Source organism: Fusarium flagelliforme, assembly GCF_020744385.1.
Source record: "Fusarium flagelliforme strain FIESC 12 MPI-CAGE-AA-0113 chromosome Unknown B0J16scaffold_2, whole genome shotgun sequence".
In the NCBI taxonomy this organism is placed as follows: domain Eukaryota; kingdom Fungi; phylum Ascomycota; class Sordariomycetes; order Hypocreales; family Nectriaceae; genus Fusarium; species Fusarium flagelliforme.
This window is the reverse complement of record NW_025763504.1, coordinates 3,104,257-3,125,089: the sequence shown is the minus strand read 5'-3', so window position 1 is coordinate 3,125,089 and position 20,833 is coordinate 3,104,257. Positions and strand designations below refer to the sequence as shown.

At 48.0% G+C, this 20,833-nt stretch overlaps 8 protein-coding genes across 8 annotated transcripts; 4 read left to right on the top strand and 4 right to left on the bottom strand.

Annotated features, from left to right (window-relative positions):
* Positions 1-359: 359 nt before the first annotated feature.
* On the bottom strand, positions 360-2,730 carry B0J16DRAFT_333679 (glycoside hydrolase superfamily). The gene is made up of 3 exons (XM_046126859.1): positions 1,107-2,730; positions 664-1,059; positions 360-608 (listed from the first exon to the last, which is right to left on the bottom strand). Exons 1-3 carry the CDS (start codon positions 2,648-2,650, stop codon positions 485-487), a joined length of 2,064 nt encoding a protein of 687 aa, XP_045986652.1. The 5' UTR covers positions 2,651-2,730; the 3' UTR covers positions 360-484.
* Positions 2,731-3,001: 271 nt separating this feature from the next.
* On the bottom strand, positions 3,002-5,203 carry B0J16DRAFT_282584 (uncharacterized protein). The gene is made up of 2 exons (XM_046123970.1): positions 5,099-5,203; positions 3,002-5,002 (listed from the first exon to the last, which is right to left on the bottom strand). The coding sequence occupies exons 1-2, from the start codon at positions 5,157-5,159 to the stop codon at positions 3,207-3,209; spliced, it is 1,857 nt and encodes a 618-aa protein (XP_045986651.1). The 5' UTR covers positions 5,160-5,203; the 3' UTR covers positions 3,002-3,206.
* Positions 5,204-5,634: 431 nt separating this feature from the next.
* Positions 5,635-6,993, bottom strand: B0J16DRAFT_333676 (uncharacterized protein). Its single transcript, XM_046126858.1, has 2 exons — positions 6,169-6,993; positions 5,635-6,120 (listed from the first exon to the last, which is right to left on the bottom strand). Exons 1-2 carry the CDS (start codon positions 6,938-6,940, stop codon positions 6,059-6,061), a joined length of 834 nt encoding a protein of 277 aa, XP_045986650.1. The 5' UTR covers positions 6,941-6,993; the 3' UTR covers positions 5,635-6,058.
* Positions 6,994-7,853: 860 nt separating this feature from the next.
* B0J16DRAFT_380630 (acyl-CoA N-acyltransferase) lies at positions 7,854-8,621 on the top strand (the record flags this gene model as incomplete). The annotated part of the gene is made up of 2 exons (XM_046131094.1): positions 7,854-8,389; positions 8,441-8,621. The coding sequence occupies 2 exons, from the start codon at positions 7,854-7,856 to the stop codon at positions 8,619-8,621; spliced, it is 717 nt and encodes a 238-aa protein (XP_045986649.1).
* Positions 8,622-9,730: 1,109 nt separating this feature from the next.
* Positions 9,731-12,150, top strand: B0J16DRAFT_316424 (fungal-specific transcription factor domain-containing protein; the record flags this gene model as incomplete). Its single annotated transcript, XM_046125310.1, has 5 exons — positions 9,731-9,802; positions 9,871-10,125; positions 10,196-10,295; positions 10,351-10,849; positions 10,899-12,150. 5 exons carry the CDS (start codon positions 9,731-9,733, stop codon positions 12,148-12,150), a joined length of 2,178 nt encoding a protein of 725 aa, XP_045986648.1.
* Positions 12,151-12,801: 651 nt separating this feature from the next.
* B0J16DRAFT_394711 (uncharacterized protein) lies at positions 12,802-15,029 on the bottom strand (the record flags this gene model as incomplete). Its single annotated transcript, XM_046132148.1, has 2 exons — positions 12,802-14,160; positions 14,216-15,029. 2 exons carry the CDS (start codon positions 15,027-15,029, stop codon positions 12,815-12,817), a joined length of 2,160 nt encoding a protein of 719 aa, XP_045986647.1. The 3' UTR covers positions 12,802-12,814.
* An 886-nt stretch (positions 15,030-15,915) lies between these two features.
* Positions 15,916-17,207, top strand: B0J16DRAFT_333672 (uncharacterized protein). Its single transcript, XM_046126857.1, has 2 exons — positions 15,916-16,826; positions 16,882-17,207. The coding sequence occupies exons 1-2, from the start codon at positions 15,959-15,961 to the stop codon at positions 16,983-16,985; spliced, it is 972 nt and encodes a 323-aa protein (XP_045986646.1). The 5' UTR covers positions 15,916-15,958; the 3' UTR covers positions 16,986-17,207.
* A 611-nt stretch (positions 17,208-17,818) lies between these two features.
* B0J16DRAFT_65674 (Myb/SANT-like DNA-binding domain-containing protein) lies at positions 17,819-19,498 on the top strand. The gene is made up of 2 exons (XM_046134240.1): positions 17,819-18,406; positions 18,521-19,498. The coding sequence occupies exons 1-2, from the start codon at positions 18,032-18,034 to the stop codon at positions 19,385-19,387; spliced, it is 1,242 nt and encodes a 413-aa protein (XP_045986645.1). The 5' UTR covers positions 17,819-18,031; the 3' UTR covers positions 19,388-19,498.
* Positions 19,499-20,833: the final 1,335 nt, after the last annotated feature.

The window sequence follows — 20,833 nt, the reverse complement described above, 5'->3', positions numbered from 1 at the left end:
GCCATGAGCTTATCTGGTTAGCACCAAATCGACTGAGCTTGATCATCAATACCAAGCAAGGCCTTTGGAATAGACGTTTTACATTACTGTGCAATCAGTTACTGAGTCATATAGAGTAACTGCAACACGGATAGTCGACAAGTCGGTATCGAAACCAGATCTTTCAAAAGCATGATAAAATCCATGATCATCCCCACATCAAGCGTTCTTAATGATACCCAGCACTCAGGGTATCAGAAGAACTAACCCCCAAAAGCATAGGAGACGGAATGATCTGGTCACTTTATGTCAGCTTAGACTAGCACTTATGATAGTTTATTATCCATAGTAGCCTAAGCCTTAGAGGATGATTCTTTTCACTCGCCTGTCAGCTCTTAACAACTTAATTCTAACTCGGTGTTGTTTAGAACCGGCAGCTTCATTTTGTTGAAACTATTTTCATCATCTCATTACATACTAGGCCCAAATCGAGCCTCTCATTCATCTATCGAACCCTGTTGTAATATTGTCCAATAGCCTTATCAAGAACAGCCTTGACCTTAGCAGGATCCAACTTCTCCTCACGGTTGAAAGTGTACAGCCCATTAACTTCCTGCTCAATATCGGCGCTGTCACAAATCATTAGCACAAATTCAATCTTAAAGTAGAAGATAGATAACTTACAGTTGAGTGTACACAAAAGCACAGCAGTGTCCTGGCAAGACAATGCCATTGACAAGGCGCTCGATTCTCTTGACAAGGTCATCAGGGTTCGTAGCGGTGGTATATCCCCAGTCAAGGTTATCACCCTCCTCCTTCTTAGCAGGAGCAATATTCACACCGCCGAATTCGGTGTTCATGACAGGGGCGCCAGGCTTGTGAGAGGATCCCTCGTCGACACCAGGGATGGGCTTGAGGAAGACGCCGCGGCCGCCAGCTTTGGGTGCGATGATGCTTTCGAGGGTAGCGCAGGTCTTTTCGATCTCAGGACCATCGGAATAGTCGTGGAAAGTGGTTAGATCGGTGAGAACGTGCTGCCAGCCACAGTTGTCGTTGATACTGCGGGTATCATCGAGGTTCCTAAATTCTCATTAGTAATGTTTTGATATGAGAAGAAGAGGACTTACTTTGTGAGGTAGTACAGCTGGCGAATGTGGTTTCGCTGTTCAGCGTTATCCTCAAGGTTAGGATAAGCCCAGCTCTCATTCACAGGAGTCCATGTCACTACTGAAGGTCTGTTGATAACCAACTTAACAGCCTCTGTCCACTCCTGGTTAAAACGATCGATGTACTCAGCACTGAAAGCATAAGCATTCGCGATTTCTCCCCAGACGAGGAATCCGAGCTTGTCAGCCCAGTAGTAGAACAGGGGATCTTCGACCTTCTGGTGCTTTCGGCAGCCGTTAAGACCCATCTTCTTGGCGAGCTCGATATCAAGCTTGAGAGCTTCGGAGCTGGGAGGTGTCATGAAGGTCTCGGGCCAGTAGCCTTGGTCGAGGCACAGAGCTTGGAAGTAGGGCTTATCGTTGAGACGCCAAGTGCTGTCGCCGGTTGTCCAATTGATGTTGCGCATGCCGGTTGTGGTCTTGACTTCGTCGATGACGGCGTCAGTTTCGTCGTAAAGACGGATGGTGAGGTCGTAAAGTTGAGGGTGCTCAGGGGACCAGAGAGCTACGCCGTCGCGCCAGGCGAAATCGTTCTCTAGAGGGGCCTTTTCGAGCACAGATTGGGGAAGCTGAGAGCGCTGCTCTTCAGATAGACGGACGTTGAGCTCAACGCCGACAGAGCTGGACTCGTGAGGAAGAGCCTTCTTGTCAGACTTGGCAACAGGAACACCGGCAAAGCTAGCCTCGAGCTCAACGCTATAGTCCCTACCAACACGGCGTCCCTTGGTGGCGATGGTGCTGCGGAGCTGACCAGAGTGGATGTCGTTGGACTTGATGACAGTGCCAGAAGAGCTATCAGCAATTCGAGCAGAAGGAACGACCTCAAGCCAGACAGACTGCCAGATACCACCAGAAGGTGTGTAAAAGATAGTCTCAGGCTTAGCAGCCCAGTACTGCTTTCCTCGAAGCTGCGTCAAGTCATAAGCCGAATCATAAACTCGTATGGTGACACGGTGAGTAGTAGCATCCTTGGCCGCATTGACAGCATCAGTGATATCAACCTCGAAAGGAACATGTCCACCTCGGTGCCCGCCAACATACTCCCCATTGACCCAAGCAGACGCCTCATAATCAACGGCTCCGAATCTGAGGACCAGCCTGTGATTCTTCTCCTTCTCAGCCTTAGACCTCAAGTCCGAGACCGCACGCTCATACCAAAGAACCTCATGCACGCCACGATCATTGATCCCCGACGCAGGAGATTGAAAAACGTAGGGCACGTTGATTTTGGTTTTTGAGTTGGAGGTTTGAGTGGAAGAAGTGAAGACGTTGTTCTGAATGAGGGAGTGGGCCTCGCCCATGATTTTCTGGACGACGCTGTCGCTCTGGCCTGCTGCATCTTTGCGGGAGGCTGCTGTGGTGAATTTAACCTTTTCAGGGAGACCGCTGCGCTGCCAATTCTCTGTGAGGCCAGCGTCGGCATCGTCGAAGAGGAAATCCCATTGTCCATTGAGGGATTCCCAGCGAAGTGGGTTGCGCTCAAAGTCAGGACGGGGGTACGTCATTTTGATGGTCTCAACAATGCAACGATTTAATAGTAGAGCTGTAACCTTGAAATTGGTATGAAAATGATGAGAAGAAGATGGTGTTTTCTAAAAGTTTTGACCGCACGTCGATCACCTGGAACGTGTTTTCTTATTTGGTTTCAATGAGGGGACCTCTCGTAATCAGCAGTGGGTCTCAGCTCAGCCGTAGAGGTACAGATGAAGCTATCTGATTGCGCAACACGTTCAAAAAGTTGGAGATGACATCTCCACATGAGACATGTTGGAAACTTGGTAGGTGGACTCTTTTAAGTGGTTCAGATCTTCTTTGGCATTCTTTTTTTCAGGGTCCGGCGGATAAGCATGATTTATGTCGATCTGTGGCGTGGACATTGGTGGTTTTGATAAGAGAGAAATGGGTATGTAGTAGTTATTTACAGATGAAAATTCCCAGTATTAATTTACTAAAAGAAATAAAATAATGAGATACAGGCCGTTTCCTGCGATGTTGCTCTTCTCTTCTACAAACAAAATATGGTATCAACGCTGAAATTCTATTTTACTTTGCTTCTTCTCCTCAAGACTTGTGGAACGTAGTGGTTGTCGTTGTCTCCTTCATAGCCTCACCAGACGAATCGCTCACTCTGCGAATCGTCTTCCACGCAGCGAGACTCTTCTCGGTAAAAGTACCAGTGCTCTCAATAAGCGAAGTGCGACCGAAATTCAAAGTTCCCAGACTAGGGGAAGGGCTTGGCATCGGGTTGGTCGCCACGATCTTGGTTTGGACTCCCATCTTGGGCTGGCCGTCGAAAATGTTGGAAAAGGTTGATGTGCCGCTGCTGCTGCCGAGACGGGGTGGACCTTGGCTGATGCCCAGGAAGCTGTTGTTGCTGTTGTTATCGCTGGGTTGGACTGCGCGGCGGCGACGCCATAGCCAGAACATTACGGCGCCGACGATGATGAGGACCACGAGAATAGCGATACCAATACCAATACCCGCCTTGGCACCGGTTGACATCCCTCCAGAGCTGGCCTTGTCATCATCAGAACCGCCCTTTCCTGAACTGCCTCCACCTCCACTACCGCTTCCACTGCCTGCTTCGCTGTCGTCGTCTTCAGGTGTCATGTAATCCTTGGGGTTGCCCTCAGTATCCTCAATACCACCAGTACTAGCCTTCCTCTCCTTCTCTTCATGATCTCCAACGCAAGTATACTTGCCCTTGACGATCTTCTTGACATTTGCGTCAAACCAACTGCAATCCATAGACTTGTCACCTACGACCTTGAAGTCCCCAGTCACTTCCTCCAGGTTGAAAAACTCGACGTTCGTGAAAGAGCCCTTAATCGAAATGGTGCCGGCGGATTTGAGGGCGTTTGCTGTAATGTTGGTGAGTTCGTCGTTGCCGCTGATGTCCAATTCATCCACGTAAGTAACTCTGGGCAGAGCAAAAGTCGTGAGAGATGGGTTGTCTTGCACGGTGATGGAACCATCCATCTCTTTCAAGAGCGGAATGGTAAGATCTTCGAAGACGTTTGATGAGAATGCCAATGCACCCTTGACTTTGTTCAGAGACGAAAACTCAACCTTCTTGAGACCCTTGAAATCCGAAGTCGCGGTGGTAGTGCTGTTTCCGATGGATGAAAGGTAAGGCAGAAACACAGCACCGTCCTGGCCGTTGGCGGTGATGGACATGGTCGCGGCGTTTTCGAGAGCTGCCAGGCGAATCTTGGTTAGAGCGCCGTTCTGGTTGAACTCGAGATTTCCCTTGACCTCCTTCAGTTTGGGAAATGAAGCTCTTGTGAGAGCATTGTTGCCCTTGACACTGAAGCCCTTGTTCGCATAGGTAAGTGCTGTGACATCCAACTCCTCCATATTCTTGTTAGAATCAATCATAAAGTCCCCATTGACAGTATGCACTCCTGGAAGCACCAACTGCTCAACCTTTGTCTCGGTAACTCTCATTTCAGAGCCCACCTCAATATCCTTCTTATGCTGAATATTCAGCTTTGCGAATGCCTTGGTGATGACATAGCCCTTGCCGACTGACTCCAACGCATCAAACAGCAACTCAAACTCCTCAATTGTCTTGTCTTTTCCAGTTCCGGTGTTCCATATCGTAAATTCGCCTTCGATGGATTTTAAACTCGATGCTGTGATGGTTGTTTTCTTGGAGTGATGGTGAGGATATATGACCAGGCTGCCAGTCAGAGAGCTAATGGTGCCCAAATCCACTGTGGCTTTGATGGGAGGCCATGACTCTGGACTCTTGTCGAAAAGAAGCGATAATGAACCGTCGACGTCTTTACATGTTGAAATTCCGTCTTCGCCATCGGGAGCATCGATAATCGTGTAATTGCCAGAGATATCGCAACCTGAAATGTCCCGTCAATTGAGGTTCCACGCGGTTTGGTGGATAGGGGGCATGTCTCCACTATCACCACTGAACAAGGGACGGGACCTGTACTCACCAGCAGCTGCAAACCGCAGAAACGACAGCGCCAAAAAGGCAAAGCTACTTCTCGGAGCCATATTCGACTCTTTGCCCTTCCATTTACAACAACAGCCGTAGAACCAGAAGTTATCGAGAAATGGAGATGGAAGCTGGGGTCGCCCTTTTAGTTTTATTCATCTCACATGGACAGTGACAGACCCCTGTCTCTCCTTAAGATTGCAACCGACGCCGCGCCAAGAGAAATTGTTTTTCCTACCGCTAGCTCACGCCACCTACGCGCTAAAAGGGGGAGCTTTTCAGGTGAGGATGCACTACGCAGGCGGACTCTGTAGCGAAAGGACATTTTGGGTATCAAGCCCGTTATGCAAAGTTGAGCTATCAGTTACAATTTGGCCGGTGCTGCGGGTGGCTTCTATTAGGCCGGACGGAAACTACCATTTGGTTGACTTGGCGGGACTAGAAAGTGTCGGGATGAACGTTTCCTTGTGGGTTGTTTATCACGGCAGATGGGTGTTTCTTTCATAGCATAACGTGGTATTAACCGGACAGCCCGTATCACACAACCCCGGCTCGAACATCCCGGTCGTTAATCAGCCATGTTATAAACACGGCAATGATCTAGTCGGCCTCATTCTGGAGTCCGACCACGCGGGAGGTAAGGATCCAATCTCAATCGCTGTTAAGGCTTTCCGTCTGTGATCGCCACGTCAAGCGAGATCAATTCTCACAATGTCTTGAACTCAAAACTCCCTTCACCAAAGGTTTGTCTGCCTGTCTGCATAACTCAAGCGCAAAGCCGCATTGTTGATCTGTTCTCTAGTTTTATTGTGCTAAGACATGGGTAATCTCCATATTGGCGATCGGTGGTCTAGAAGACGCCATAACAAATATCATAACAAACATTATGCATAAATAATAGCTGACGCTAAGAAGCAAGCATAACTCAAGAATGTGATTGTGTATCCATAATATTTGCCTAGAAACCCGGCCATAAAGCCGCCGATCCTCTATTTGACATCCTCGACGCTCTATCCTTAACTAAAGAGACATTAGCAGGTGTTATTGTTACTTCAGAGCAAGACTTACACTTCTCCCATGTTAAAGGCTCCTTTAAATCACCCTTCGCCTCCTTCCACACAACAGCGCACCAACTCGTAACCAAAAAATCGTAAAGCTTTTCGTCCATATTCGCTTTGATCGCAAGACGAGGCGGTTCAACAATTTTCTTGTCCTTGTCGCGTTGGAGTTTTGTCTCGACGGCGAGAACTTGTCCAGAAGCATCCTTCCACTCAACCGTGTTGCCACGTCCTTGATTCAAAAGATCCTTGAACGGACGTTCCGTCTTGAGTATTTCTTCGTTATCTTTGCCCTCGGCTTTCTCATCTTCTACTTTATATCCGCGTCCAATTTTGGTAGCATCCGAAATGATCGCGCTCTTATAAGTCCGCTTGCTACTAGTGAAGCCCTTGATGTGCACAGTCGGAAGCGCTCCAAGCTGGATGTCGCGTTCAAAATCATAGATGTGATCCACAGTATGTCTCACTTTAGGGTCATCGCTTGAGTTGTCGACCTTGTAGCGAAACTTTTCGATGCCGTAGAGGGTCCGGGTCGCGTCGCATACTGGATTACTCAAGCGGTAGAGAGTGCGGGTTGGTGCATAGGCTGAGTAAATCCTACAGTCATCGATGACAAGAATTGGGAAGTCCTCTGGTGGTTGGAGATCGTCATCCTGTGAAGCTCTGGGTGCTGATTGAGGCTCGTATGATGGTGGGAGATCTAGGAGAGTTGATGATGAACCTGGAGCTGAAGACTCGGCTTGCTTGTCAAGCTCGGCCAATCTCTTTTTCTCGTCAGACATGATGAGATGATTTCGTTTATTAAAAAGACTTTGTATAATGGTTTATTTGTCTCTTGAGAAGATTGTATTCTTCGCTAGGAGAAGTGGAAATGCACACCTCTTATATCATGCTTCCTCTCATGTCATGTAGGCTGAGTTAACCTACGTGGGGCTGCCGCCGCTGAATTAACGTCACCTGGTGTAATTTGGAGAGGCACAGCCTCGAAGGATTTCCCAGAACAAGTTTGATGGTGGACATGTGGGTTCCTGACTGGGGGTTGAGGCGCATTTTTTCTGCAGCTTTAGGGTATCTTTGCAGCTGAAAGTTGGGAACCTCTGCAGATCTTCTACACGTTGACTATGATCTACCTTTAGTGGATATTGCAAGGCTGATTGATTCCTTTGATGGAGCTGTATGTCTGTTGGTCGAGATTTTGCAGAGAGCTGTGCGTTGGTTCTTCCCGGTGGGAGCAGTGAGGTCAGGATGTCGTCACGAAGTTCCTATTCTTCAATTGCGTGATCCATCGCCGTCTGTTTACTGAAGACAAAAGAAATATGCCATTGAACAAATTCAATAGTAAGTCGATAATATCAGAGGGCATGATACTCAGTAATATTCTCGGGTTTGTTATGTCTATATCTGCCCCATTTGGTCAATGACTGAGCTCCTGATCATACTCGGGCAACGACAATCCACCATCAACTTGACCTCAAAATATGGTAACGATCATGCATGACTCACGTGAAATCTTTCTTAGCCAAATCAATCCGGAAGGCGCGATAACAAGCGCTGAGTCACGTTCGGAGTATCATCCCGAAGTCAGATAGGCGTCTCGGCTCCGACACCGATCCCGTGCCATGAACCCCAAGACATGATCAAAACCACAACCCCCCTCACTTCTTCATGACAGAATTCACATTACACAAAGCCAAAATGATGAGCGAAAGAGCAATCGGCCCCATAAGCCCACAAGGTACCGCCTCACCACCCTCCTCAGGGTCTCTAGACGGACGCTATACATCACTCATCCGCCTAGAACCCTCTCATGCGGAACCAAGCTGGAAGCATCTCGGAGGTGATCACAACGGCCATCTCTGGACATACATGTTCGGCGGACCCTACACAAACCATCAGCAATGGAAGGATGCAGTTGAAGGATTTAGCAAAACTACAGAGCCGTTTTTCTACACTGTTCTTTCTGGGCCACGCGATGATCCTGCCTCCGAACCTGTTGGCCAAATGTCTTATCTGAACATTGTTCCAGATCACAGAAGGGTTGAAATTGGAAACATCATCTTTGGATCGCAACTGAAGCAGACAAGAGCTGCGACTGAGGCATTCTATCTGATTATCAAGAACGTTTTCGAGGAGTTGGGGTATTTGAGGGTTGAATGGAAGGCGAATGCTTTGAATAAGCCTAGTCTTGCTGCTGCGGAGCGGTTGGGGTTTGTGTTTGAAGGTATCTTCAGGTATGTTTTGGAATGGTGATTATGATTTTGAATACTCGCTGACTTGATTAGAAAACACATGATTATCAAAGGGAGGCGGCGAGATACTGCTTGGTTCAGCATTACCGATGAGGAGTGGCCTGCTGTCAAGAAGGCGTTTGAGGCTTGGTTGAGCGAGGATAACTTCGATAAGGATGGGAAGCAGATCAAGTCTTTGAAAGATATCAGACAAGGCTTTGCAGAGAGTAGCTGATGGTCATTGGCTTTGGCAGAGGTTATCAAAGGAACACCCTGGCGGTTGGGACCACAGCCATTTATGTATCAATCGACTTGACAATCTTAATTATTGACTACGGTTTTGCAATTGGGATCATTTCATGCATCTTGAGAAATACACGATAGATCATGACGAGGCCGTTATCCTTCATCATACAAACCAGACATCTCAACCAATACCAAGTGATCAACGGCAGTTTCGCTCATGGAAAGAATGTTCTCTCGGAGATATAAATAACCCAATTGAAACAGAAGAGTCTAGACCTTGTCCGATCAATAAACTAGAAAGCTTCAAGACAAGCGTGGAATTGTCTCCCGTGCCATCTTCTGCCGACGGTCTGTGTCTTGGCTTCCCCACTCATGAATGCTATTCCAAATACCTGATTACTATTCAGGGCCTCGGCAACAAGTCCATCACGCGTGACAAATTACGATCATCACACGGGAAAGTCCGATCACCTTGCATATTCAGGGCAAAAAGTGAGAATTCCTTTTTTAGACATGCAGTTTTCCTGTTACTCAAAGATCTAGATCTCTTGTGTTACCAACAGCAGGTGACATCACAGCCTATCAATACATTATTTCTCCAGAGTCCTATAGCCAAAGAAGGAAGGAATTGCCGCAAGTGTCAAATGGTGGCTGTTAAAGTTCGTGTCTATCCAAGGCTGGCTGCAGCAGCTTAGAGACATGAAATGGCAGCTGCTTAATTAGTTCCGATAGACTTCCTTTAGTCAGATGTTATCAATCATTCATTTCGCGTGCTAATAACGACCAAGAATAACTGTCCTCTTCAATCATCTTTCCATCATACCATCCATCATTTTAAGAAAAAGCAAACAAAGTTCTAAGACAGACCTGACGGCATTATCCGATCACCCTCTCAACCTAAACCTCATGCAGTAAGACTGGCGCTGATTGGATTTCCGGCTAAAAGACCACAGTCCAGACCAGCAAACACGCGTCAAAGTTTTTCCCCCTCTAGTCTGGGTACCTAATCCCAATTCCACTGGACACCACTATCCTGGACTTTCTTCGCGTTCACAGAAGCTCCCTGTCGATCTCCACAACGTCAAACTCCACCTTAACATGGACGATAACAGCACGCATACCGGTCAATATCGCTCTGCTTGCGCTGAGTGTCATCGCAGGAAGCAAAAGGTACGTCATGATGTCGTAAGAAGCTGGTTCCATACCGGCTTACCTTGACCTGTACTTACTGTCGGCAGTGCAATCGTGAATGGCCTTGCAATCATTGCCAGAAGCGCAAGGTAGCAGATAAATGCCGCTTCATACAGCCTAACGCGGCGAGCTCGCCGTCGGATAGTCTTGAGCAGGGTAGTGAGAAGAAGAGGTCACGTAGTCGCGATGATGAGGGCGACCCCGAGGTGTCCGAGCCCGAGGATGACGATGACGATGTTGAATTGGCCGCTATGGGATATGCCGCTGGGCCGCTTCTGGAGTCGTTAAGTATTGATTCAAAGGTAAGTCACGAACGGAGAACCTGTTTGACACGGGCTGGGTGTCAAAATTTCATCGCTGACAAGTGTTCAGAAGCACAAGAAGCCGCTGGGTCAGATCACTTGGGTTCATCCTACTACCTGTCCTCAACTCAAGCATGCCATGGATGTTCTCCCCTCGAGAGCTCAGATGGGTAAGTGAAACCAGTCAACAGAATTTAGGTGGGCAAATTGATCTAACTGTCTCAGATGCACTTGTCCAAAATTTCTTCAACAACGTCAACTACCATTACTACATCATCTATCCACCCACCTTCCTCCAAGAGTATCAAACCTGGTGGGAACGCAGATCTCGCAACCAAACGCTCTCACTTCAATGGACAATCCTGCTGGTCATGGTCTGCGCCTGTGCTACTCAGCATTTGGACGTTGACATAAAACCTATGGTTGAAATTGAGTTATCTGAGCCATCAGACAAACTGACTGTTGTGTATCACACAGCAGCGACAGAACTCGGAAGAGTCATTCCCCTGGGACATTGTCATCTTCTTAACATTCAATGGATGCTTCATTCGATTTATTGGTACAAGGCCGAAGCAAAGTTTGTGGAGGCTTGGCACGTTATTGGTGCGGCTGTTCGAGAGGCTCACGAGTTGGGTCTTCACCGAACTGCCATCGCTGAAGGTCTCTCTGAATTTGAACGTGAGATGAGACGGAGAGTATGGTGCATTCTGGACTGTTGGGACTGGTAAGTTGAGCCATCCTCATGGCTCGAACAGCATATTAACCACCGACAGGCAATTTGCTTCTGGTCTAGGCCGACCAACAATCATCGATCACACAGATATCAACGTCGAGCCACCAAGTCTAACTCTAGAAGATTTCTCCCCCTCGCCACTCCTCCATATGAAACTCCAATCAGAACTAGTAACAGACCTCGCTCAACGCTGGGGCGCCCCCAAGAACATCAGCTCATTGAAAGATATCCAAGAGTACAAATCGAGTCTCGAAGAATGGATCCGTTGTTTCCCTGCCGTATACGACGTCGACAACCCCGATACATCAAAGGACCACAAACACAACTGGATCGTTTTCCACAGGTTTTATATCCATACCATGGCTTACCTTATGATTCTCAACCCAATGCGATCGTATATGGCTCAGGACTTTACGAAGGATTCACCGGCAGATTTGTTGGCTGTGAGGGAAGACGCAGTTCATTACTCACTTAGGAACCTGGATACGACGAACCGATGGGCGAACCATGTTTCACACCGAGATGGACGATTTCATTTTATTATCTTTTCTCTATTCGATACGGCGGCTGTTCTTTCGACGGCTATTATCAAGGATCACGACGAGACGATTCCGAGGAAGGACGAGATTATTGAGGCAGTGGACAGCTCAATTCAGTTGCTGAAGCGTCTTAAGGCACTATCGAAAACGGCAAAGACATCTCATGACATCCTCGTCAAGATGGTCAACAAGATGCCACGAAAGAAGCCAGTACCACGCGGAAACGTCCTCCGGAAGAAACAGCGTGTCGCTGCTGTGTCACCAGCAGCACCAGTCAACCCGCTTATCCAGGAACCTATGCACGCACCTACACCCGTTTTCAAGACTGAGCCAGTCTACCACCAAGAATCTGGCCAGGAATCTCAAGAAAGCTCACCGAGTTACTACGCCAGCTCCGACGGCCCCGCAGGATCAACACCACAGAGCAACTATTCAACCCACGACGTCCACGATGCGTCAGCATACGCTCAGATCCCCGTGGAAAACTATCAAAAGCCCCATCACTATGTTGCCCAAGTCCCATCTCCCAGCGCCGGCATCGACGGTATTATCCAAGGTGGAGGACTATACTCTATGCCGCAAGTCGACCCCAATGTACCGGTCATGGTCCCCCAGCCTTACATCGACTACCAACACCAAGATCTCAACATAGACTACGGTCTAGGCAACATTACAGATGTGGATCTGGGAGACTTTTCACAACTGTGGGACTGGAGGAGTCTCAACTTGGATTTCATCCAAAGCTCAACATAGTTTATATCTTTCATTTCTCCCCTCTTCTTTCAATAACTACCCAATTTCTTATTTCCTTGCGAAAAATAACATGGAGAGGTAGTATGCATAGAGACGATTTTCACGACTTTGATGGTAACTTGACCAACGTTTGGGGTTTTGCATTTTGTATCTTGACTTATATACTTAGCATTATTGGTGGAAAAGAAGTGTCTGTTTTTTATTCTCGGAGTTTATCGCTTTGGTAATCATGGGAAAACTTGGACAGTCGACGCGATTCTGTTAAGGATGAGCTGGTCACTTCCAAGCCTGTGATATACTACTTACATAGCTTAATTGAATAAGGAACTTTGTGGGCATATCAATAGCATGTTTTATCTAAAATTCGATGTCTTAAGTCGCTGGTATGTTGTCTTTGTGCATTGAAAGGGAGAAGCGCCATATTTATAAGGAAAAGCCTTTATACTATATACAAGGTGTCTGTATGAATTCATTGAAGCTAGACTTGAACTGCGATCACATCATATGATCATAGGTAGCCTTGAACGGCCTGTACGTGAAAACCAGACAAGACTCTACTTAAAGCAACAGTATTAGCTGAACATCATATATCTATATAACCTTCATACTTCTTGAGATAACATAAAGCATCAGGAAGAAAGTAAAGCCTAAGAAGAAAGAAAGTCTAGTAACCATAGATAACAATGTCAGTTCTCCCATCCTCAAAGGTCTGGAACTCCATGACTGAGCGGTCCCTGACAGAGTTAGCAGTGTTGTGCGAATACTGCCTGAAAAAGCCCCTGTTCCGATTCTGCAAACCAACTGTGGCCGATTCTCCCTTCTTGACTGTGGAATCATAAGTTACCCGGACAAATCCGGGCTTCCTCTCAAAAAGACTCAAAATCCAATGATCATACCCTCCTCCTGTTTGAGAGAACGTGCCTACACACCAGTCGATCTTCAAGATCTTGCCCTGACTTGGATCATTAACGAGCTCATAGGTGACTTGGTGTCCAAGAGCTCTATCGACTTCCATGTCATCCCAGTACGTGAAGATAGTCAAGGGAGCGATCTCTCCTGCAGGGAGCGGTGTGTTGATGTTTTGCCAGGCGCCGTAATTGGAACCGATGGTGACCTGGCCATTGTCACCAACGTAGATTGTCCGGTCATATTCGCCGAAGAGGCCAACATCGAACGGAACGGGAATTGGGCGGGATTGGTCGTTAACGTAGTCGGCTCCTGCGAAGAGGTCGACGCCGTTGATTGCCAAGGGGCATGCGCGCTGGAACACTGGCGGCTCAGGCTCGGCAGTGGTGGTAGGATCTGCTGTGGTGGTATCGGCTGTTGTAGTATCCGGAGCCGTGGTGATTACAGCTGTGGTCGTTCCAGTCGCGATAGTATCAGTTCCACTGCCCTCTGACGTTTCTGTGGTAGTGGCGGTCTCAATGTCAGAGTTGGTGGCAGGGAAAACAGAAAGAATGGTGGTGGGAGGCTCTGATTCAGCAGTACTAGTCTCAGAGACAAATGCATCATCTGTCTCCAAGGTGCTGCTGACATCAGTCGTGGCAGTAGGCTCATCGATGATGTCGATACCAGAGCTACCAGTAGTACTCTCCGGCTCATCTGCCACCCTTGAGGTTGATGTCTCTTCAGAAGGGAAAGTAGTTTGTGTGGAAGGAATGTCGATAGGGTCAATTTCTGAAAGGGAAGTGGGAAGATTAGGTACCTCGACAGAGGAGTCAATAGTTACAAAGGAAAGGATGGAAGAAAATGTAGGGACAACAGGGAGCCTGATGCTTGTTGTGGAAGTATTGGAAAAGCGGACAGAAGTTGTAGGAAAGGGTCTTGTCTCAGGAAGGTCTTCAGTGACAGGAGTATCAATGGTGGCTGGGTCTGTGAGGATTGGGTCGAGGGAGGTCGCGATAGGGGCACCAGAAGACTTTGTAAGGTCTTGAACGATGCTTGTGATACGAGTACGGATCGAGGTAGTGTCTGTTGCCGATGTCGATGCCCCATCGACACACTCTTCAACTAAAGCAATGTATGTTAGTCAATGACAGACTGTCAGTAGATCAAGAAGACTCACCTCCTATGACAGAAAGTCTGACAGGGACACAGTTAGGTGGTGCGAATCCAAATGTCAGATAAACCTGACCACTTGATGCAACCTGGCAAAAGCCTGCTCGACCATTAGGCAGATCAGTGTTGACAAACTGGATGTAGCCGCCATTGTCGACAAAGGTCGTAGTGATGGCATTATCAGGGACCGGTCCTGTTTGGCCACCGAGCTCTTTGTAACTCTCGCCGTTGTAGTAGATAGGGCTCTCATCGTCGAAGAGTCGACCCTGGGAGAGACTGAAGACAATGGCTTCACTGCAGAGGTCCGACTGGGATCCGACTATGCCACCAAGGTCTCTTTCGAAGATTCCTCGCTTGATTCGCTTGGTGTCATCCGAGTTTGGGACGATACGGAAGACGACGGATCGACCACCTGGTGCAGGGGCAGGGGCAGTAGGGTCTGCGGTAGGCTCAGGACTGAAGGTATCGGGATCTTGGGGAAGAGAAGTTGTCACAACGATGTCTCCTCCATCAAGAGAGGTAGAGAAGGGATCACCAGGTGGAAGTGAGAAGGAAGTTTCAAGTGAAAGGGTCTGGGAAGGATCAGGAGGAATCCCGATGATAGTGTCCAGAGTAGTAGAAAGAAAATCATCAACGATAGGAGAAAGAGTGACAGAAGACTCTTCAGAAGAAGGGCCAGTAGTAACACCAGAGATGGGGACAAGATAAGTCGAAAGGTACGTGATACAGTACGTCTCAGGCAGATCCTTCCTATCCTGGAAAGCAAAAGAAGAAGTGATGAAGCTCGAAAGCAACAAAGAAACGAGTGACTTGGAAGCCATGGCGAAAGATTAAAGATAGACAGCCAAAGAATGATGGTATTTCACAAGATAGACTCAAAATAAGATGGACAGACACGATCTATTATCAACTTTTCCTTCTTCTCATATAATCTATCTAAATGCAATAAGAGGCGCATCATAATATTAAGGAGTCACCGTGGCAAGATTCAACAAAAGCTACAAGACAGGCGCCGACTAAAATGGCATTATTGATGCATGCGCATGTACGTCTTCAGAAATTAACTGAGATGTCACGATAGAATCTCGCAAGGGGTTCAACGCCTCCACGCTTGAACAGCTGCATAGAGACTATTTGTCTCAACTCAGATCTGGATTCGCACGCCACATGCAGCCCGGTCTAGACTCTGAAGCTCTAACCTGGTTAGATCTGGCAAGGCTAGCCAGAAAAATAGAATCAAAGTGGTCAATATCCGAGGTGAGACATCAGCCTGGCCAACGGTTGACATCTCCCTTGCGAATCTCCCTCACATGAGCTAAGATTCCTGGGACAGTCCAAAAATTCCTAGAACCAACAGAAACTTCCTTTTTTACTTATGGGATTTCTGCTGGATGTGGCTTGTCTCGTCTCTTTGGCCAAAGGAGAAGTTTGCCCGGTGTTCCTTATTTCCACATGTCGATTGATGAAAGACATCTCGCGGTTATAACAGCATATGCAGGTCTTGATGTTTTAAATGAGCTTGGTTTACAACAGCCAGCCACATGGTACGAGTCGGCCGCCAAGGTATGAGGATCAAAATTACCCCTTGTTACCGGCTACTTGGACTGACAGGTATTTGCAACAAGGGGCTCATTTCTCAGACTCTTTTATAAATTCTGTCTCTTCTGCCTTTACCTTACATCTATCTCTGCACTTCTTGTTCAGTCACTCGTTCTTTTACATTGGTTAAACCAACCCACGCTCTTTAAGCATGTCTTTCAAGTCTCTCATTCTCCCAGCGCTCTTCACTCTCGTGAAGGCAGCTGACGATGTTCAATACGAAACCCGTACTGCTACCATCACGCAATGCTTCACTCGTGATGGGCTAGCTCCTGCGCCCGTGGTCACCGGTGCCACGGCTACTATTCACAAGCCAGGCGTCACTGGAGGAGCTATCATCGTTGAAGTTGACGCTCCCAACTGCGAGTCTTGTGGCTGCCCTACTTGTGTCCAGACTGTTGCGTACACTACTTCCTTCCAGTGTTTCTGCGATACTGGTCTTTGTGATCAAGAGTATGTCATCACGGAGAGATACAAGGGCATGGAAGCCAAGCCAACTATGGACTCGCACTCTATTCCGTTTGGGTTCACGTATGATGTTCAGACCTGTACTACTTGTGGTCCTGAGCCTGTCACTGCGACTATCACGTACCCTGTGACGGATCGTCCTTACGACAACAATGTTGCTCACCCGACTGCCATGCCCCCTGCTGGCAAGCCTAGCAAGGGTGATGATTATGACAACGGCTCTGACTACGACAACGGATCTGAGCACAAGGGTTCTGACTACGACAACGGGCCTGAGCACAAGGGCTCCGACTACGACAACGGGCCTGAGCACAAGGGCTCCGACTACGACAACGGGCCTGAGCACAAGGGCTCCGACTACGACGCCGGTTCGAAGCCTGACAGCGGCTACAAGCCTGAGAACAAACCCAGCTATCCCGATGAACCTGTTCCTGCCAAGAAGCCCGAAGGAGAACCCATGCCTGCTCCCATGCCCAAGCCTAATGAGAACAACGGATTCCACTCAGCTGTTAAGCCAACTTCCACAGCTGATGCGGATAGCTATTATCCCGGTAAGTTTACCACATGCGATTTCCTTGATAAATGAACGAAGCTAACGTTTCATAGATGTTGGAGGTGAACACCCTGTTGTAGTATCGGGAGCTGCAGGCAGAGCCTTGGGAGTTGTTGGTGCAGGTGTTGCTGCCTTTGTTCTTCTCTTTTCTCTTTAAGCTTCTGTGATTGCCTTTTAATTAATTGTCTCCCGCGACTCAGTAGTCCGAGATCTATGAAGCAATGTTCCTTACCTACTCTTCAACCACAATTGATTAGACTATTTATTTTGATATCTCGGAAATGAATGACGCAAAGTGCTTCTTGGCAGATCGAGTGAATTCGAGATTGTCATAAATAAGCATCGACGTAATTAAGCGTTAACCGCGGCTACATCGCATTTCCTGTCGGGATGGAAGCTCCATTTCAGTGGGAACATCTCCATAATTCTATGAGTCTTATCACCGCGAATTAAACAATGGACCCTGAATCGTACGCCCAGAGTCTGCCAAAGCAGAATAATACGAAAAAACGCATTGAATTAGTTGATCATTAACATTGGAGAGTCTGGTGTGAGGACAAACCCTGCAATTAAAAAACAAGAGCTACAACTGTCAGGCCAATAATGATGGAGATTTCTCGGGGAGTTGAGCCTCAGCTACAGCGTACCCCTGTCCATCAGATGTCAAAAGAAGCCTGGAGCAAAAGTTCCGGTGATGTTGTTTAATCCAGGTCAGGATGATATCATGATTTGGCTATCGTTTTGGACGTTTAAACAATTAAATAAGGCCTGAAGATCCCCTATTTCGAATGATTATCATCGCAAATAAAGGCACGTGACGCAAATGTTGTGCTGCAAGAGTACGAGTACAAGCTACAGCTACAGTGAAATTCCCAGTGGTCCAGGTGACCTTTTTCATTCCCCACCCTGCAAACTCACCGCCCGGCCGAGTCCCGACTGGGACAACAGATGAGAAAGAGGCTAGACCGGACCCTCAGACCCGACTCAATATTCACAATCAGATTCGATTCAGGGCTGAACGTTTAATCTAATCCAAATGTCATGTCGTCCTTGACCTGACCCAGTATCTACCGACAAATCCCCCCCATTGTTGGAGCATTTGCTTCGGCTTCAGCCTCCGTCACGAGGGGGCTTTGACTTGACTTTTTATTTCATCCGTTTCATTTCCAAACCCTCCTTCTTTTTTGAGTTACCCTTTTTAAAATGTCCGACGAAGACGCCGAAATCCTCGGCCCCGATGGTCAGCCCCCAGCCCGTGTCGACCGCGATAGAAGAGCGCCGCGCTTCAGCTGGACTCCCGCATACGAAGCAACATTTTTCCGAAGCCTTTGCGAGAGTGTTCAGCTTGGTCTTCGCGAGAACTCGTCCTTCAAGGCCGAAGCCTGGGAGCGCGCCGCCGTCGCCCTGCAGGAGAGTCACGGCGCCTACCCTGCCAAGAGCCATCTGATCAACAAGAGCGACAATGCGAGGAAGCGGTTTCGGTTATGGCGCGGTCTGCGTGAGGATCCCGAATTTGTGTATAATCCTGTTTCGAGGACGGTGACGGCTACTGAGGAGGCGTGGGCTGCGCATATAGAGGTAATACATTTCTTTGCACGGTCGCGATGGGATTGAGGGGGGGAGCGTTATCGGTCAACGCTCATAAGAGCCGGCGGCATACAACTTCGTCAAGCACGTACTGACTTGAAGTAGAGGGAACCCCTTTCTAGGGCTCTGCGTGGTCGACCCTTTGATCACGAAGATTTCATGGAGGTTCTCTATCCAGACGTCATCGGATCCGGTGGCGCACCCAAGCGTATAATGAAGCCTAGACGGCGAACAGACGGTCCCATCAGCGACGACCCCGATATGCCGGGAACGGGTATACTCAATCTTCAAAGCGATCCTCCCCCGCGACCTCCTGGTCTTGAGAGTCCGAACTCTCGACCTATGTTGACCCAAACACCCACGACCTCCTCCACCGGCTCAGCGACGCAGCAGCGACCCACTTCGACGACGATTCCTCCTCGAGGACCCCCGACCGTAGCAAACGCGAATGCTCTTACCCCGCCCGACGAGACCATCACACAGAGCCGTAAGCGACAGCTGCCAAGCACGAGTACTCCTGTTATGTTTGAACCTTCGCCGCCGACTACTACTATACCTCTGCAGTCTGCAGCTCCCGAGTCGCCTGGTAAGCGTCGCCGCACTTCATCGAACGATGGCTCTCGCGCCCTCACCGCTTCCGTTCTCAACTCTTCCATGCTGCCCATGGCCGTGCGAGAGGGCCCGAGTGCTGCCTCTCCATCGCAGGCTGATAGCCAGGGCATCTCCAACGGCAATGGGGCCGCGATGGAGGAGATTGTTGAAGCTGTTCGGGCACGAAACGTGCTACGCTGGCAGGAGGAAGCGCTGGACATATTCTTCCGCGACTTTGCCGACGAAGATCTGGATCTGCAGGTCAAGATCTCCGAGGGCGTGCTCATCAATGAATGCAAGGCCATGGTCTTCTGCAAGATGCCTAGTCGCGTCCGACACCATTGGGTGAAGCGCTTTAAGGAGACTCCCCATCGACAGTAGGAATGCGGATATGCAGGGTCCAACATGGATGTTGAGCAGGCATGCAAGCGAAGTGACGGAACCACACATCCGACTAGCGTGAACAAAAACAAATAACAGTACCACACAAACCAACAAAAACAGGATACCACAGAAAGAGGAGGACAAGGACAAAACATCCAAAAGAGACTATGGTCTGGCGCTTATTGGGTCCATGTTGAAGATACCAAGGGTTCACGGATATGAAGCGGCGAGGCGTTTTACCGGGCAAAACATCTATCTGTTTATATGCTTTATTGTACGAGGAGTTGCATTTTCTGTTATCATTTTTAGCGAATCTTTTGGATAGCTGTGCTGCATCTTATGTGCAATGGAGATGGGTTGATGGGAGCGTGCGTGTGATTTTGAGTTGATACCTAATATATATAATTCTCACCTCTCATGTATGAGTTTGAAGAGTGTTGGTTTAAGGATGTCGGTTGATGTTGACTCAGTCATGCGTGATGAAACTGATGCTATGTATTGTGTAAGATGGGAAGGACTTGACTGATGGAAGTGAGTTTCAAGATCGAGGCATCAGGAGAACATACACTTGAAGAGAGAGAACTTTGTTCCAGCTCTGTGGTATGATGATACATGAAATCGAGCCTGGACGGAGGCTAATATTGCAGTGCAAAAACGGTACTGGTCCTGTTCCGCAGAAACCTTGCAGCTGGAGGTGTTGGGTGCGGGTTAAAATTGCAGTGAACTTCCCTAAAGACAACGACTTGCGACTTTTCAATAGAGGAGGGGTTGGTTTGGAGGTTAGTTGAAGTTTCACAATGTGACTGATAAATGATTAGTGATATTCTCCGGAACGGTCACAGATTCGCCGTGATTGTGCTCCCGGTATCTATTGACATGACAACGTGGTATATGTCTTAAACAAGTAAAACTATGTGTGTGCCTGTTACCTTAGCATTCTAAGAGCAGGTAACCAATCAGATAAAACTATAATTGAAATAATCCGCTTGAGAGGATCAGCAAAGAAGTTCAAGAGCAGGCCTTGCAGTGCAAGCTGATAACCGCTTTATCACACTGTAGAACTGATACATAAGCCATTAGATTTTATCTAGAAACCTATGAAGCTAAGAAGAAGGTCCCAGAGAGAGTTGAAATTGCAGTGAACATCCGAGTTAAATGAGTTAAAACGATTGAATCAGCAGCATAACATTTGCGTCTGGGAAGTGCAAGGATTGTAGTGAAATTTCAACAGACTATCCTCCAGGCTTTAGCGACGTATTTACAAGTCTATCGGACAATAGAGCTCAAGTTCAAAGAGGAGGTCTGGGAGAGGGTTAAGATTGCAGTGAAGTACAGCCTCTGTTACGCGTCCTAGTTTACGGAAGAAGCACTGCCACGCTCAGGATATGTGAACCGACTTGAAAGATAATCAAAGCCGCAGTGTAGTACGGCCCCTATCTGCGT